Below are 14,794 nucleotides of genomic sequence, written 5' to 3'. Positions count from 1 at the left end.
GCTACACATGGAGCAATTCCCTTTGAGAGAAATCCAGAAACTAGCTGAGTGACTCCTATACATTGGGTGACTGAGAAAATACCCACATCAAAACAAGTAGGAGGAACTTTCCTGGTGGTCCAGTGGGTAAGACTCCACGCTCCCAATGCAGGCGGCCCGGGTTCAATCCCTGGACAGGGAACTAGATCCCACGTGCATGCTGCAACTAAGAAGTCGGCATGCCACAACTAAGACCCAGCACAGTCAAAATAAACTATAAATAAATAAAAATAAGTTAAAAACAAAAAAACCAAAACAAACAAACAAAAAAAAACAAGTAGGAGAGCAGAAGCAAGAAGAACTACAATTCTGCAGCCTGTGGAACGAAAACCGCATTCACAGAAAGATAGACAAAAATGAAAAGGTAGAGGACTATGTACCAGATGAAGGAACAAGATAAAACCCCAGAAAACCAGCTACATGAAGTGGAGATAGGCAACCTTCCAAAAAAAGAATTCAGAATAATGATAGTGAAGATGATACAGGACCTCGGAAAAAGAATGGAGGCAAAGATCGAGAAGATGCAAGAAATGTTTAACAAAGACCTAGAAGAATTAAAGAACAAACAAACAGAGATGAACAATACAATAACTGCAATGAAAAATACACTAGAAAGAATCAATAGCAGAATAACTGAGGCAGAAGAACGGATAAGTGACCTGGAAGACAGAATGGTGGAATTCACTGCTGCGGAACAGACTAAAGAAAAAAGAATGAAAAGAAATGAAGACAGCCTAAGAGACCTCTGGGACAACATTAAACGCAACAACATTCGCATTATAGCGGACCCAGAAGGAGAAGAGAGAGAGAAAGGACCTGAGAAAATATTTGAAGAGATTATAGTCGAAAACTTCCCTAACATGGGAAAGGAAATAGCCACCCAAGTCCAGGAAGTGCAGAGAATCCCAGGCAGGATAAACCCAAGGAGAAACACGCCAAGACACATAGTAATCAAATTGACAAAAATTAAAGACAAAGAAAAGTTATTAAAAGCAACAAGGGAAAAACGACAAATAACATACAAGGGGACTCCCATAAGGTTAACAGCTGATTTCTCAGCAGAAACTCTACATGCCAGAAGGGAGTGGCATGATATATTTAAAGTGATGAAAGGGAATAAACTACAACCAAGATTACTCTACCCGGCAAGGATCTCATTCAGATTCGACAGAGAAATCAACAGATTTACAGACAAGCAAAAGCTAAGAGAATTCAGCAGCACCAAACCAGCTTTACAACAAATGCTAAAGGAACTTCTTCTCTAAGTGGGAAACACAAGAGGAGAAAAGGACCTACAAAAACAAAGCCAAAACAATTAAGAAAATGGTAATAGGAACATACATATTGGTAATTACCTTAAATGTGAATGGATTAAAGGCTCCAACCAAAAGACACAGGCTTGCTGAATGGATACAAAAACAAGACCCATATATATGCTGTCTACAAGAGACCAACTTCAGACCTAGGGACACATACAGACTGAAAACGAGGGGATGGAAAAAGATATTCCATGCAAATGGAAATCAAAAGAAAGCTGGAGTAGCAATACTCATATCAGGTAAAATAGACTTTAAAATAATGTTACAAGAGACAAGGAAGGACACTATATAATGATCAAGGGATCAATCCAAGAAGAAGATATAGCAATTATAAATATATATGCACCCGACACAGGAGTACCCCAATACATAAAGTGGATGCTAATAGCTGTAAAAGAAGAAATCGACAGTAATACAATAATAGTGGGGGACTTTAACACCTCACTTACCCAATGGACAGACCATCCAGATGGAAAATTAATGAGGAAACCCAAGCTTTAAATGACACAGTAGACCAGATAGATTTAATTGATATTTATAGGACATTCCATCCAAAAACAGATTACACTTTCTTCTCACGTGCACACGGAACATCCTCCAGGATAGATCACATCTTGGGTCACAAATCAAGCATTGGTAAATTTAAGAAAATTGAAATCATATCAGGCATCTTTTCTAACCACAATGCTATGAGATTAGAAATTAATTACAGGGAAAAAAATGTAAAAAACACAAACACATGGAGGCTAAACAATACGTTACTAAATAACCAAGAGGTCTCTGAAGAAATCAAAGAGGAAATCAAAAAATACCTAGAGACAAATGACAATGAAAACACGATGATCCAAAACCTATGGGATGAAGCAAAAGCAGTTCTAAGAGGGAAGTTTATAGCAATACAATCCTACCTCAAGAAACAAGAAAAATCTCAAATAAACAATCTAACCTTACACCTACAGTAACTAGAGAAAGAAAAACAAACAAAACCCCCAAAGTTAGTCTAAGGAAAAAAATCATAAAGATTAGAGAAGAAATAAATGAAATAGAAACAAAGAAAACAATAGCAAAGATCAATAAAACTAAAAGCTGGTTCTTTGAGAAGATAAAGAAAATTGATAAACCTTTAGCCAGACTCATCAGGAAAAAGAGGGAGAGGACTCAAATCAATAAAATTAGAAATGAAAAAGGAGAAGTTACAACACACACCGCAGAAATACAAAGCATCCTAAGAGACTACTACAAGCAACTCTATGCCAATGAAATGGACAACCTGGAAGAAATGGACAAATTCTTAGAAAGGTATAACCTACCAAGACTGAACCAGGAAGAAACAGAAAATATGAACAGACCAATCACAAGTAATGAAATTGAAACTGTGATTAAAAATTTTCCAACAAACAGAAGTCCAGGACAGATGGCTTCACAGGTGAATTCTACCAAACATTTAGAGAAGAGCTAACACCCATCCTTCTCAAACTCTTCCAAAAAACTGCAGAGGAAGGAACACTCCCAAACTCATTCTATGAGGCCACCAGCACCCTGATACCAAAACCAGACAGAGATACTACAAAAAAAGGAAATTACAGACCAATATCACTGATGAATATAGATGCAAAAATCCTCAACAAAATACTAGCAAACAGAATCCAACAACACATTAAAAGGATCATACACCATGATCAGGTGGGATTTATCCCAGGGATGCAAGGATTCTTCAATATATGCAAATCAATCAATGTGATAAACCATATTAACTAACTGAAGAATAAAAACCATATGATCATCTCAATAGATGCAGAAAAAGCTTTTGACAAAATTCAACACCGATTTTTGATAAAAACTCTCCAGAAAGTTGGCATAGAGGGAACCTACCTCAACATAAGAAAGGCCATATATGAAAAAAAAAAAAGTAGGAAAAGCTGAGACACACTCTCCATATAACCCCCACCCCTGGCATAGTCCCACACAATTGGGAAGGAATCCCCAACTCCTGGCTTCTCCAGGAAGAGTGAAGGGTTTGGACCACACTTCTAGTGTCCCTCCTTTCAAGGCTCCCACCTGAGGGATGGCCCTCAAATCACCTAGCTCTGATAGCCAACTGGCTTAATCATAGCAAATAAAGAAGTAGTTGTTAATAGGCAGTGTGGCTACCCCCTCAGGGCTCAGGCAAAAACATCCATCTCACAGGTTCTCCCTGGAAGGGATTTGACTGCATACTTTCCCAGCTACTGCCTGAGTGTTCTAACCAGCCTGCATCTAGGTGCTGACTAAGATCTGCCCCTTCGGGACATGGATGGGTCTCAGCACATCCTCAACAACTGTGAGTCACTAAGAACAAAGATGGCAGCTTGGATAATCACAAAGGTCTGGGAAACAACAAGGAGCTCAGGCCCAGCTGATCGACGAGGTTCATCTCCTGCATGAGACCAGTCTGTCAAGACTGGAAGAGGTGGTTGTCTTACCTAACGTGAGAAACCAACACAAAGAGTCAAGGAAAATGAAACAGGAGAATATGTTCCAAACAAAACAACACGATTAATCTACAGAAACTGACCTCAGCAAAATGGAGATAAGTTATTTACCTGATAGACAGTTCAAACTAGTGGTCATAACGATGCTCACCAAGGTCAGAGAGCAGTGCGTGAACAAAGTGAGAATTTCAACAAAGACAGAAAATATTAAAAAGTACCAAACAAAATATAGACCTGAAGAATACAAGAAGTGAACTGAAAAATTCAATAAATACTGCATGGTGTCACTTATATATGGAATGTAAAAAAATTTTCAAAAAAGGAAAGTTGAACTCATAGAAAAAGAGAGTAGAATGGGGTTTGCTAGGGGCTGGGGGGTGGGGGAAGTAGAGAGAGGCTGGTAAAAGAGTACAAACTTTCAGCTATAAGATGAATAAGGTTTGAGAATCTAATGTATAACATGGTAAATATAGTTGATAATACTGTATTGCATAACTGAAATTTGCCAAGAGAGTAGAACTTAAGTGTTCTCATCAAAAGGGGAAAAAAAGGGTTAAACATGTGAGGTGATGGATGTGTTAATTAACTTGATGATGGGAATCCTTTCACAAAGTGTACATATATCAAATCATCACATTATATACTTTAAATATATTACAATTGTATTTTTATACTAGTATATTTTATTAAAATTTTATTTCTAAATTATACCTTAATGACCTAGAGATTATCATACTGAGTGTGGTCAGTCAGAGAAAGAGAAATATCGTATGATATCCCTTATATGCAGAATCTAAAAAGAAATGATACAAATGAACTTATTTACAAAGCAGAAAAAGACTCACAGACTTAGAGAATGAACTTACCCTTACCAGGGGGGAAGGGATAGTTAGGCAGTTTGAGATCGACATGCACACACTGCCATATTTAAAATGGATAACCAACAAGGACATACTGTATAGCACAGGGAACTCTGCTCCATGTTATGTGGCAGCCTAGATGGGAGGGGAGTTTGGGGGAGAATGGATACATGTATATGTATGGCTGAGTTGCTTTGCTGTGCACCTGAAACTATCACAGCATTGTTAATCAGCTATTCTCCAATATAAAATAAAAAGTTAAAAAAATTACACCTTAATGAATCTGGGGGTGGGGTGAAAGAAAAATACTCCACAAGTGGCCTTCATCATTAATTTCTTAAAATAGCAACTCTGCATTTGAGGATAGCAAATGGATAGCATAATTTAAGAAAGCACACAGCTTTTTTAGCTGCCATTACCTGTTGATAAAAACACCTGAGGCGAATGAAAACTTCCTGTGCAAGAACTGCTTCTGGTGGAGGTATTGGAATGAATGACCATCATCGAGATATAATTCACCCACAGCAGAACCCTGGAGAGTGAATCACGGATAGAGAATGTGCTTATGTAATAGCTTTCTAGGAAAAGACTGTCGCCTCCCTAAAGGAAATAATAGATTTTAAAATCTATGAAAAATAATGTTGAACAACTGCTTAATATTCAAGCTGTACAAAGTAGTCATGCAATATATACACTTAATACATATTTGTGAAATAATATGAATAAACAAGTCACACAAGAGGAGGACAAAGAGTTAGGCCTTGTTGAAAGAGATTTAAACTATGAAGTATGGTCAGCGGCATAGGTGGCTTCCCCCACTAGAAGGTGACAACAGGTCAAGAAAAGTTCACAGAATGGAAATGAAATTAAAAGAAAAAATTGGTATATAATGGATGAGATCAGCTATCTTTAGAAGACCCTCCATTTAGAGAACGGTATCTAGTTCCTACTGTCTTTTAGTAGGAGGACCACTTTTTTTTTTTTTTTAACTTTTAGGTTTTTTGTTTTTTTTTTAAACTTTGGGTTTGTTTACTTATTTATTTATTTATTTATTTATTTATTTATTTATGGCTGTGTTGGGTCTTCGTTTCTTGTGCGAGGGCTTTCTCTAGTTGTGGCAAGAGGGGGCCACTCCTCATCGCGGTGCGCGGGCCTCTCACTATCGCGGCCTCTGTCTTTGCGGAGCACAGGCTCCAGATGCACAGGCTCAGTAATTGTGGCTCACGGGCCCAGTTGCTCCGTGGCATGTGGGATCCTCCCAGATCAGGGCTTGAACCCGCGTCCCCTGCACTGGCAGGCAGATTCTCAACCACTGCGCCACCAGGGAAGCCAGTAGGAGGACCACTTTTGCGTGTCAGACAATGTCACGGCACTCCATATGGCAGTTCACTGTTATTGACAACGCTTCATGTGCTATGGACCTCGAGTTTCTTGTAATTATTCCATGGCCTCACATGGGCCCGAGGTCCATAGTTTGACCCAAGAAAACATGCTTAAATGAAATGGATTGAAAAGAAAGATGTAAGAAAAAGAAAGCTTAATTATTTTATAATATTTGCTTAAGAGTAAGGATTTGTGTTTGGCACTGTATTTTGGCAAATGGCTAGGAGAGGAATCTGTTACAGGCCTCATTTGGCTCAAAAGCTCTCCTCAAAAGGACAGACCAACTCCGGATCCTTCCAGGTTTTACCCAAGGAGATTGTAGTTGTTTGAGCCATCTGATGAGCATAGAAGTCATTGCATGAGGCTATGTCCCTGGAATGTTGCATAGACACAGGACCCTTTTACAGGAGACTGAGATTCAGGGCTAATCCACATGGCAGGCTGCCTATGGCTCAGTGAGCTTTCAGTCCAGTGGTAATCAATGCCAAGCTGCAGAGCACCAAGGGTCCCGGTGCCCTAGAGGAAATTTCTATTATTTCTAGTTCTCAGAGTACCCTTAAGGATAATTCCAGGAAAGTCAGACAAGAAATGATTCAAAACTTTGATTTCTAGATAAACTTCAGAAGCACCTATCCGGTAGATGGGGTTCACCACTTTTACATACTGTCACATACTCAAAGGCTACCACTGTAACGAGATAGAGTAGTAACGAAAAAGATGTGTAAAAGTAACATTTTTCAAATACCTTAGTGCTTAGGGCCACCCAGAGCCCATATGGGGAATCAGTCATGCAGCCCGTGGATCTTCCTATAGTTGTCTTTATTGGTACCACACTTCCACCTCGTTGAAACACTGGTATCTATAACACAGCAACACTCTCAGAGAAGGAGGATTCATATAAGGCAATTTCAAACTAGACTTTTAAAATATTTCATTGTACAAGACTCACATTCGTTACAGGTATAGACTCAAAGGCAAAATAAATTTGTGAACACAGAGATGGCAAATATGGGGGCCCTGGCATTAAAAGGAAAAGAGTGCAAACACTAAAAATGGTTCATTTTTAAATTATTAGGGAAACTTCCCACCCTTCATCAATTATTATCTGTTCTGACTATCCTATAAGTAGCCTTTCCTGTTTTGTATTTTTAATTTTCCTGTCAATATAACAAACAAGTTTATTTCTAGGACCCTGCTAAAGAGGGAATTTGTCTGTCTGTATGAGCAGGCCCAGATGTACATATGTACGTCTTTATAAAAGATGGTAGGGACTTCCCTGGTGGTCCAGTGGTTAAGAATCCGCCTTCCAATGCAGGGGACGCAGGTTTGATCCCTGGTCGGGGAACTAAGATCCCACACGCCGCGGGGCAACTAAAGCCTGCAAGCCGCAACTACTGAGCCCATGCGCCACAACTAGAGAGAAGCCCACGCGCAGAAATGAAGAGCCCGTGCGCAGCAACGACAGATCTCATGTGCTGCAACTAAGACCTGACTAAGCCGAAAAGAAAAAAAAAAAAAGGTAGGTTCTTGGTTTGGGAAAGATGACTGTTGTCCTTAACTTCAGCCTATACCCTTCTTGTTCCTGCTTCCCTGATCACCAGGATGACTGACTCAGTTCTGAGGGTAAAACTGTGAAACTTTTGTTATAGAAGCCACCAAGGGCACTTGAAGTGACTCTGACAACAGGGTTGTAGGCATGGCCCCTATCCATGGGTCTTCTGGAATGGCATTCCCAGCAGGGACAGCCCAGTAGGTTCCCTGCCTCCCAGTGCAATCCTCTGTAAGGAAGCTCCCTGGATCACGTGAAGGCCTGTACTTTGCTCTGAGTAATGTACAAGCGGGGAAAAGAGCAAAAATAGAGTAGTTCCCCCTTCCCCACGGGGGATTCGTTCCAAGACCCCCAGTGGATGCCTGAAACCGAGGAGATTACTGAACCCTGTATAAAGGTATTTCCCCTACACTAATGGGCGGGTAGCACACACAGTGTGGATCTGCTGGACAGAGGGATGGTTCATGTCCTGGGCAGGAGGGAGCAGGGTGGCGCGAGATTTTGTCATGCTACTCAGGACAGCATGCAATTTAAAGAATATGAATTGTATATTTCTGGAATTTTCCATTTAATGTTTTTGGACCACAGTTAATATTTTTGGGTTTTTTTCTTCTTTAAAAATTTTATTTATTTTTATTTATTTATTTTTGGCTGCACTGGGTTTTCGTTGCTGCACGTGGGTTTTCTCTGGTTGCGGTGCGTGGGCTTCTCATTGCGGTGGCTTCTCTTGTTGTGGAGCACGGGCTCTAGGCATGCAGGCTCAGTAGTTGTGGCACACGGGCTTAGTTGCTCTGTGGCATGCGGGATCTTCCCGGACCAGGGATTGAACCCATGGTCCCCTTCATTGGCAGATGGATTCTTAACCACTGCGCCACCAGGGAAGTCCTGCAGTTAATATTTTTGGGCCATGGTTGATTGAAGGTAAATGAAACTGTGGAAAGTGAAACCGCAGATAAGGGGGACTGCTGTATACATGAAACTGGGAATCAGGGTGGAGTAGTTAAGATGTCCACCCTCTGCTTGACTTGAAGTCAGCAGCAAGAAGTAAAGCACATCTACTTCCCCACACTCATCAGCCAATCTCTTCTTATTCTTTTTTTTTTTCCTTCAAAGAATGAGGCAGTAAGTTAGGATGAATGGGCTCTGGAGTAGGTGACCAGTTGACCCGGGGTCTTGTCTCAGTTCTGCCACAATTTAGCTGCAACCCTGGACAAGAAATTTAACTTCTCTGAACCTCACTTTCTTCACCTGTAAGCATGAGGGATTCAAGGAGATGAATGGTGAGGTCTCTTCTAGATCTGAAAGTTGGCATCTGAAATCATTTTCTGTATAATGGAGTTCATATTGCTGCTGAGAATTTAAAAAAATAACATCAATATCTCTTTATAAATCTTTACACTACTTAGGGCCTGTGGTAGTCATTGTGATTCAGCTGCAGGAGCAAACTTCCCTTCAGAAATGCAGCCTAGATGGGCCACTCTGAGTCTAAAATCATAACTCATAGCCTCCCCTTGGGCCTAGAGGTCCAACTAAAAACTCATGTTTTCTGACTTGGTGTTGTAGAAGAATATTCTGTATGGTGTATGTGGGGACCATCATGTATACTCTCTGTTGTCAGTGTTATTATTTTTCTTAGACATACAAATGTAAATCAGAGTATGTTTTTTATACTCTTTTTTCTCACATTTAACAGCCTTATTGATATAATTCATGTCATACAATTCACCCATTTATAGTGTACACTTAAATGGTTTTTAGTATATTCAGAGTCATGCAACCATTACCATAATCAATTTAAAATCACCCCAAAAAGAAACACTATACCCATTAGTGGTCACTCCCCATTGCTCCCAAAACCTCCTCCCTGCCTTCAGCTCTAGGCAACCACTAATCTACATTCGGTCTTCATATGTATGTGTTATTATGCAGAACACTGATGTCCTTGGTTCTTTCTATGTAGGCACATGTTATGGACTAAATGTGTCCCCACAAAATTCACGTTGAAGCCCCAACCCCCAATGTGACTGTATTTGGAGACAGGGCCTTTACAGAGGTAATTAAGACTAAATCAGGTCATAGGAGTGGGGCCCTGATCCAAATGATTAGTGTTATAAGAGACAAGAGAGCTCACTCTCTCCCTGTGCCACATGAGGACACAGCAAGGTGTCTGTCTACATGCCAGGAAGAGAGCCCTCACCAGGAACCGAATTGGTTGGAACCTTGATTTGGGACTTCCAGCCTCTAGAACTGTGAGAAAAGAAATTTCTGTTGTTGAAGCCACCCAGTCTATGGTATCCTGTCATGGCAGCCCGAGTAGACTAATACAGCACAATAGGTAAAAATAACAGTCTGAAAAATAACTTACCGTGTCCAAGGCTACTGGGATCTTTACAGTACATGCTCCTTCCCAATGAGCAAATGTCTTAGAGTCATACCAGACCTGAAAAGAAACAGACCCTAATGAAAAAGAGTGCATAAGCAACTCTGTTCACAATTTCATTATTTAGTAAAACATCCATTTATCTGGATTTCACATAACCAGAAAGCTAAAATAAATACAATTAAAAAAAAAAACACCTTGAGTAGAAGTTAGGAAGAACATATGCTTTTAAAAAGATTCCAAAGGAAAAACCTAGTACTGTGACAGATTAAGCTGACTAAAAGGCCATTCATTTTTCCATTCATCCATCCAAAAGTTATTTATAGATCAATCTACCGTGTGCCCAGCATTGCTGGGTACACACGAGTGAACAGAAAGACATAGAACCTGCCCTCATGTATTTTATAGTCCAGTTGGCTTATAAAAACTTAATGATCGGGACCTCCCTGGTGGCGCAGTGGTTAAGAATCCGCCTGCCAATGCAGGGGACATGGGCTCGAGCCCTGGTCCAGGAAGATCCCACATGCTGCGGAGCAACTAAGCCCGTGTGCCACAACTACTGAGCCTGTGCTCTAGAGCCCGTGAGCCACAACTACTGAGCCCACGTGCCACAACTACTGAAGCCCGCACGCCTAGAGCCTGTGCTCCACAAGAGAAGCCACCGCAATAAGAAGCCCGTGCACCGCAACAAAGAGTAGCCCCCGCTCGCCACAACTAGAGAAAGCCTGCGTGCAGCAATGAAGACCCAATGCAGCCAAAAATAAATACATAATTTTTTTTAAAAAAACAAAAAAACATAATGATCTAGTAGTGAAAAAGACAATGGAAGAGAGAAAACCACAACAAAGCAGAAAAGCACATTGCAAGCAAACAGATTACAAATGAGTCAGGAGAAAAAAAAGTGTCAGACAAGGAAACAGATCTTAGAGAAAAACAAATGGAAACTTGGATTACTACTATAGTGTCATTGTTTCTTAACAGAGTTCAATTCAGGGATGAGGTTCAAACTCTTACCTGAGAGGCCTGTCAAGGGGGTTTACTTGCTAAAGTGCCAAAAAAGTCCTGCAAAGTAATTTGGTGGGATAAATCCTTAAGATACCATCAGAAGCAGCATGAAAACAAAGCCTTTTTCTCTCTTCTAGTTCAATATAATTTCTGGCAGCCACAGAGTCTATTTCGCAAGTTCACCTCCTGGGATTACCAGAGCCTTTATAAAGCTGGGCTGTTGAATCTGTCATTGTCCTGCTGTGAATGTGAGAGGGCTGTGACCTGACAATTGCTAGCTACAGTGAACTCTTAATTCAACTGGATCAGCCCCACCTTGTCATGAAGTATTATCTTTGGCTGGATTCAATTTGCTAATGTTTTGTCAAGTATTTCTGCGTCTGTGTTTACAAGGGATATTGTCTTAGCTTTCTTTTCTCCTAATGTCTTTCTTTGGTGAATTCTACTAGCTTTAGATAAAAAGCTGGTGGGAGTGAAAGGTTAAAAAAAAAAAAGGATTCAAACAATATTTGGGGATTTCCTGTCGACCATTTCCAGTCTAACTAACTGAAACGAGAGGTATAGAGTGTGTGCTCTGGTGCCATATTCAAAGATCTCCAGCCTAGGAAGCATACAACTGATACAAAACATAATGTAGATCAGACCCGGAGCTTAGTCACCAAGCTCCTCACCCAGCAAGTACTTACAGAAGGCCTACTATGGGCCACGTGCCCATCTAGATGCTGGGGATACAGCAGAGACCATAACAGATAAAAATCACTGCCCTCAAAAAGCTAACATTCTAATGGGAGAGATAAATAATAAACAAAACATAAAAGTAAATACATAGAATGTTTAAAATGGCATGTTCTGCGGAGAAACATAAAGGACGAAGGAGGGCTGGAAAGTACCAGGGCAGCGGGAGTGGTTTATAATCTTTTGGTTTTTTAAAATTTATTTATTTTATTTATTTATTTTTGGCTGCATTGGGTTTTTGCTGCTGCATGCGGGCTTTCTCTAGTTGCAGAGAGCGGGGGCTACTCTTCGTAGCAGTGCGTGGGCTTCTCATTGCATGGCTTCTCTTGTTGCGGAGCACGGGCTCTAGGCGCATGGGCTTCAGTAGTTGTGGCACGCGGGCTCAGTAGTTGTGGCTCACAGGCTCTAGAGTGCAGGCTCAGTAGTTGTGGCACACGGGCTTAGTTGCTCCGCAGCATGTGGGATCTTCCCGGACCAGGGCTCGAACCCGTGTCTGCTGCATTGGCAGGTGGATTCTTAACCACTGCGCCACCAGGGAAGCCCTGGTTTATAATCTTAAACAGGGTGTCAGAGAAGCCCTCCCTGATAAACAGATTTGCGGGAGAGGGAATGGGCCACACAGAAACATGGGGAAGGTGACAGCAAGGCCTTTAGATAGCTCCCTGCACAGTGTGATGCGATACTAGCTAACCAGCAAGGTAAAGTTCTGGCAAGAAACGGCTTGGCTCTCCTACCCAGGCTTTGGGAAGATGTAGCAAGAGAAACAATCACAGAACAGTCTGGGAAATAGTGTTGAAGGAATAGGTTACATAGTCACAACAATGTGATTGCAATGTTAATAGGTCATTATAGAAATTTGTGGCTAAGTCAGAAAGGGAGCTAGTTCTTCTCAATGGGAACCTACGCTTTGTCAGAATCGACTTGAGAAACTCTCAGCAGAAATGCTTGGCAGGACAATTTATTTAGCTGTTGTTATATTTAACTTTTTTCTCGGGTTTCTGCTTGGCAGGGCAACCTTTATAAAGAGCCCCACCGTCAGAACTACAAATTACTAGAGAAACCAAGCAGAAAGAACATCATCCATGAGCACTCTGTAGAAAAGCCTGGTTATTGTCGTATCAGTAATGACAAGTGTAGTGGGCTGAATGGTGGCTCTTCAAAAAGATGTACTTGCTTCCTAATCCCTGGACGGAGTGAATATTACTTTCTATGGTTAAGAGATTTGACTAAATTAAGGATCTTGAGATAAGGAGGTAATCTGGAATTATTCAGATGGTCCCTAAATAACATCACAAGTGTCTTATAAGAGACAATGGTAGGGGAGACACAGACACACACTGTGAAGATGGAGGCATGGACTGAAGCGATGCAGCTACAAGCCAAGGAATGCCAAGGAGTGCAGGCAGCCACCAGAAGCTAGAAGAGCGGTATGGAACAGATTCTCCTTCAGAGCCTCCAGAAGGAACCAGCCCTGGTGACACCATGATTTCAGACTTCAAGCCTCCAGAGCTGTGAGAGCACAAATTTTTGTCATTTTAAGCCACCAAGTTTGAAGGGAAGAGACGTGAGGCATGTAAGGTATGCGGATGTTTGTCATTTACTTTTACCTCATTTGATCCTGGCAGAAACACATCAACCACAGTAGCTTTTGGTTCTGTGACTGGGTGAACCAATAAAGCGCTTCCTGAAAAATGGAGAAGAAATAAAGTTGAATATCATGATGAGAGGTCTGAAAACATCCCTTCTCTTTGTGGTTTCAAAGACCACTCAACTGAACTTCTTGAAGGTGGAGATCTTGGTGAGTTGAACCAATGATTCATCAGGGAGATAGATGCACTGTTAGTTAGAAAGAGAACAGGTGCTCAAAGAGGTAACTGTATTATTACCTATCATTAATCCTCCTATGGTATAGTAGGATTACAGGCAGGGACCCTGACAAGTCTGGCACAGCCTCATTTTGTGCATAACTGTCATCTGAAAGCACCACTGCACTTCTCTAAGTGCTTCATTGTTTGCTATATGTGACTTTGATCGTGGTGAGTCTACAACTGTGACCCAGAAGTGTGGTCCACGTAGATACTCAGGTCCTCTTCCTTGGGCAGGTATCACTGGAAGCCTGTAATTCTCTTAAAGGCAATCTGGATTATTAATTTCATTTTGATCTTGGCACCACCATATGTAAAATTCATCCATTTATGAATTTGCTCTTTAATTCAACAAATATTCATTGAGTTCCTCCTGAGTCCCAGGCACTGTGCTAAGGCTCTGGGGATGGAGTGGCAAATAAGACAGACATGGTCCCCACCCTCATGAAGTTTACAGTCAGTAAAGACAGATATTAAACAAGTAATTACAAATTAATTAGAGTTAAGACAAATATCAAAAAGATGAAAGTACAAAATGGAATGGAAGTTATATAATAAGAGGGACTGACTTTGACTAATGCAGGTGGAATTAGGTATTAGGAAGCAGTTTTGGTCAGGGAAATTTTCTCCAGGGAAGTAGCTTTGAAACTTGAGACCTAAGGATGAGTGGAGACCAAAAGAGATAGGTTGTTTACATTTTGGGGTTTCTACTCTTTAGAAATGGAATTCACCTTTTGGGCAACTCTATGTTGAGCCTGGCTTCTTGACCCCATTCCCCAAATGATAAACTTCCATGTTCCAAATCTGGTTAACCCTTGTTAAAGAAGAGGCCAACAAAAACAAACAAACAAACAAACAAAAAGCCCCAAAAAACCAAAACCAAAATCAAAACCAAGAAAACCCAAAAAACAAAACAAAACAAAAAAAACCAAACCCAAAACAAACAAACAAACAACCCTATCTTGCATATGAAATAAGCTCTTCTGAGTCTTTACTATCTGGTTTACTTTTTTCTACTTCCCTTCCCTGTGGTGGTGTCATAAGGCTTAGGAGTGGACGCAGACCAGAATCCCAAATTGCATCCACAAATAGAATGGGTTTATATGAAGTTAACATGTTATGCGAAGCGCTGCATGACAAGAGAATAGAGCTGTGATCCCACTAATACACTAAAGATCTTGGTGATGG

The 14,794-nt window shown here is 40.8% G+C and overlaps 1 protein-coding gene across 5 annotated transcripts in view; it reads right to left on the bottom strand.

Moving 5' to 3' along the window:
* The window catches only part of GANC (glucosidase alpha, neutral C), an 80,693-nt gene that overhangs the window by 9,943 nt on the left and 55,956 nt on the right, over nucleotides 1-14,794 (bottom strand). For all 5 annotated transcript variants that reach the window (XM_082453079.1, XM_082453082.1, XM_082453081.1 and 2 more), the window contains 4 exons: nucleotides 13,349-13,425; nucleotides 9,987-10,061; nucleotides 6,818-6,931; nucleotides 5,109-5,221 (listed from right to left, as the gene is read on the bottom strand). In XM_082453079.1, the coding sequence (XP_082309205.1) occupies nucleotides 5,109-5,221; nucleotides 6,818-6,931; nucleotides 9,987-10,061; nucleotides 13,349-13,425 (379 nt within the window). The remainder of the gene's footprint in view (nucleotides 1-5,108; nucleotides 5,222-6,817; nucleotides 6,932-9,986; nucleotides 10,062-13,348; nucleotides 13,426-14,794) is intronic.

Source organism: Balaenoptera physalus, assembly GCF_965194825.1.
Source record: "Balaenoptera physalus genome assembly, chromosome: 2".
Taxonomy (NCBI): domain Eukaryota; kingdom Metazoa; phylum Chordata; class Mammalia; order Artiodactyla; family Balaenopteridae; genus Balaenoptera; species Balaenoptera physalus.
Note: the sequence above shows the minus strand (reverse complement) of the source record. Positions and strands in the feature narration are given on the sequence as shown.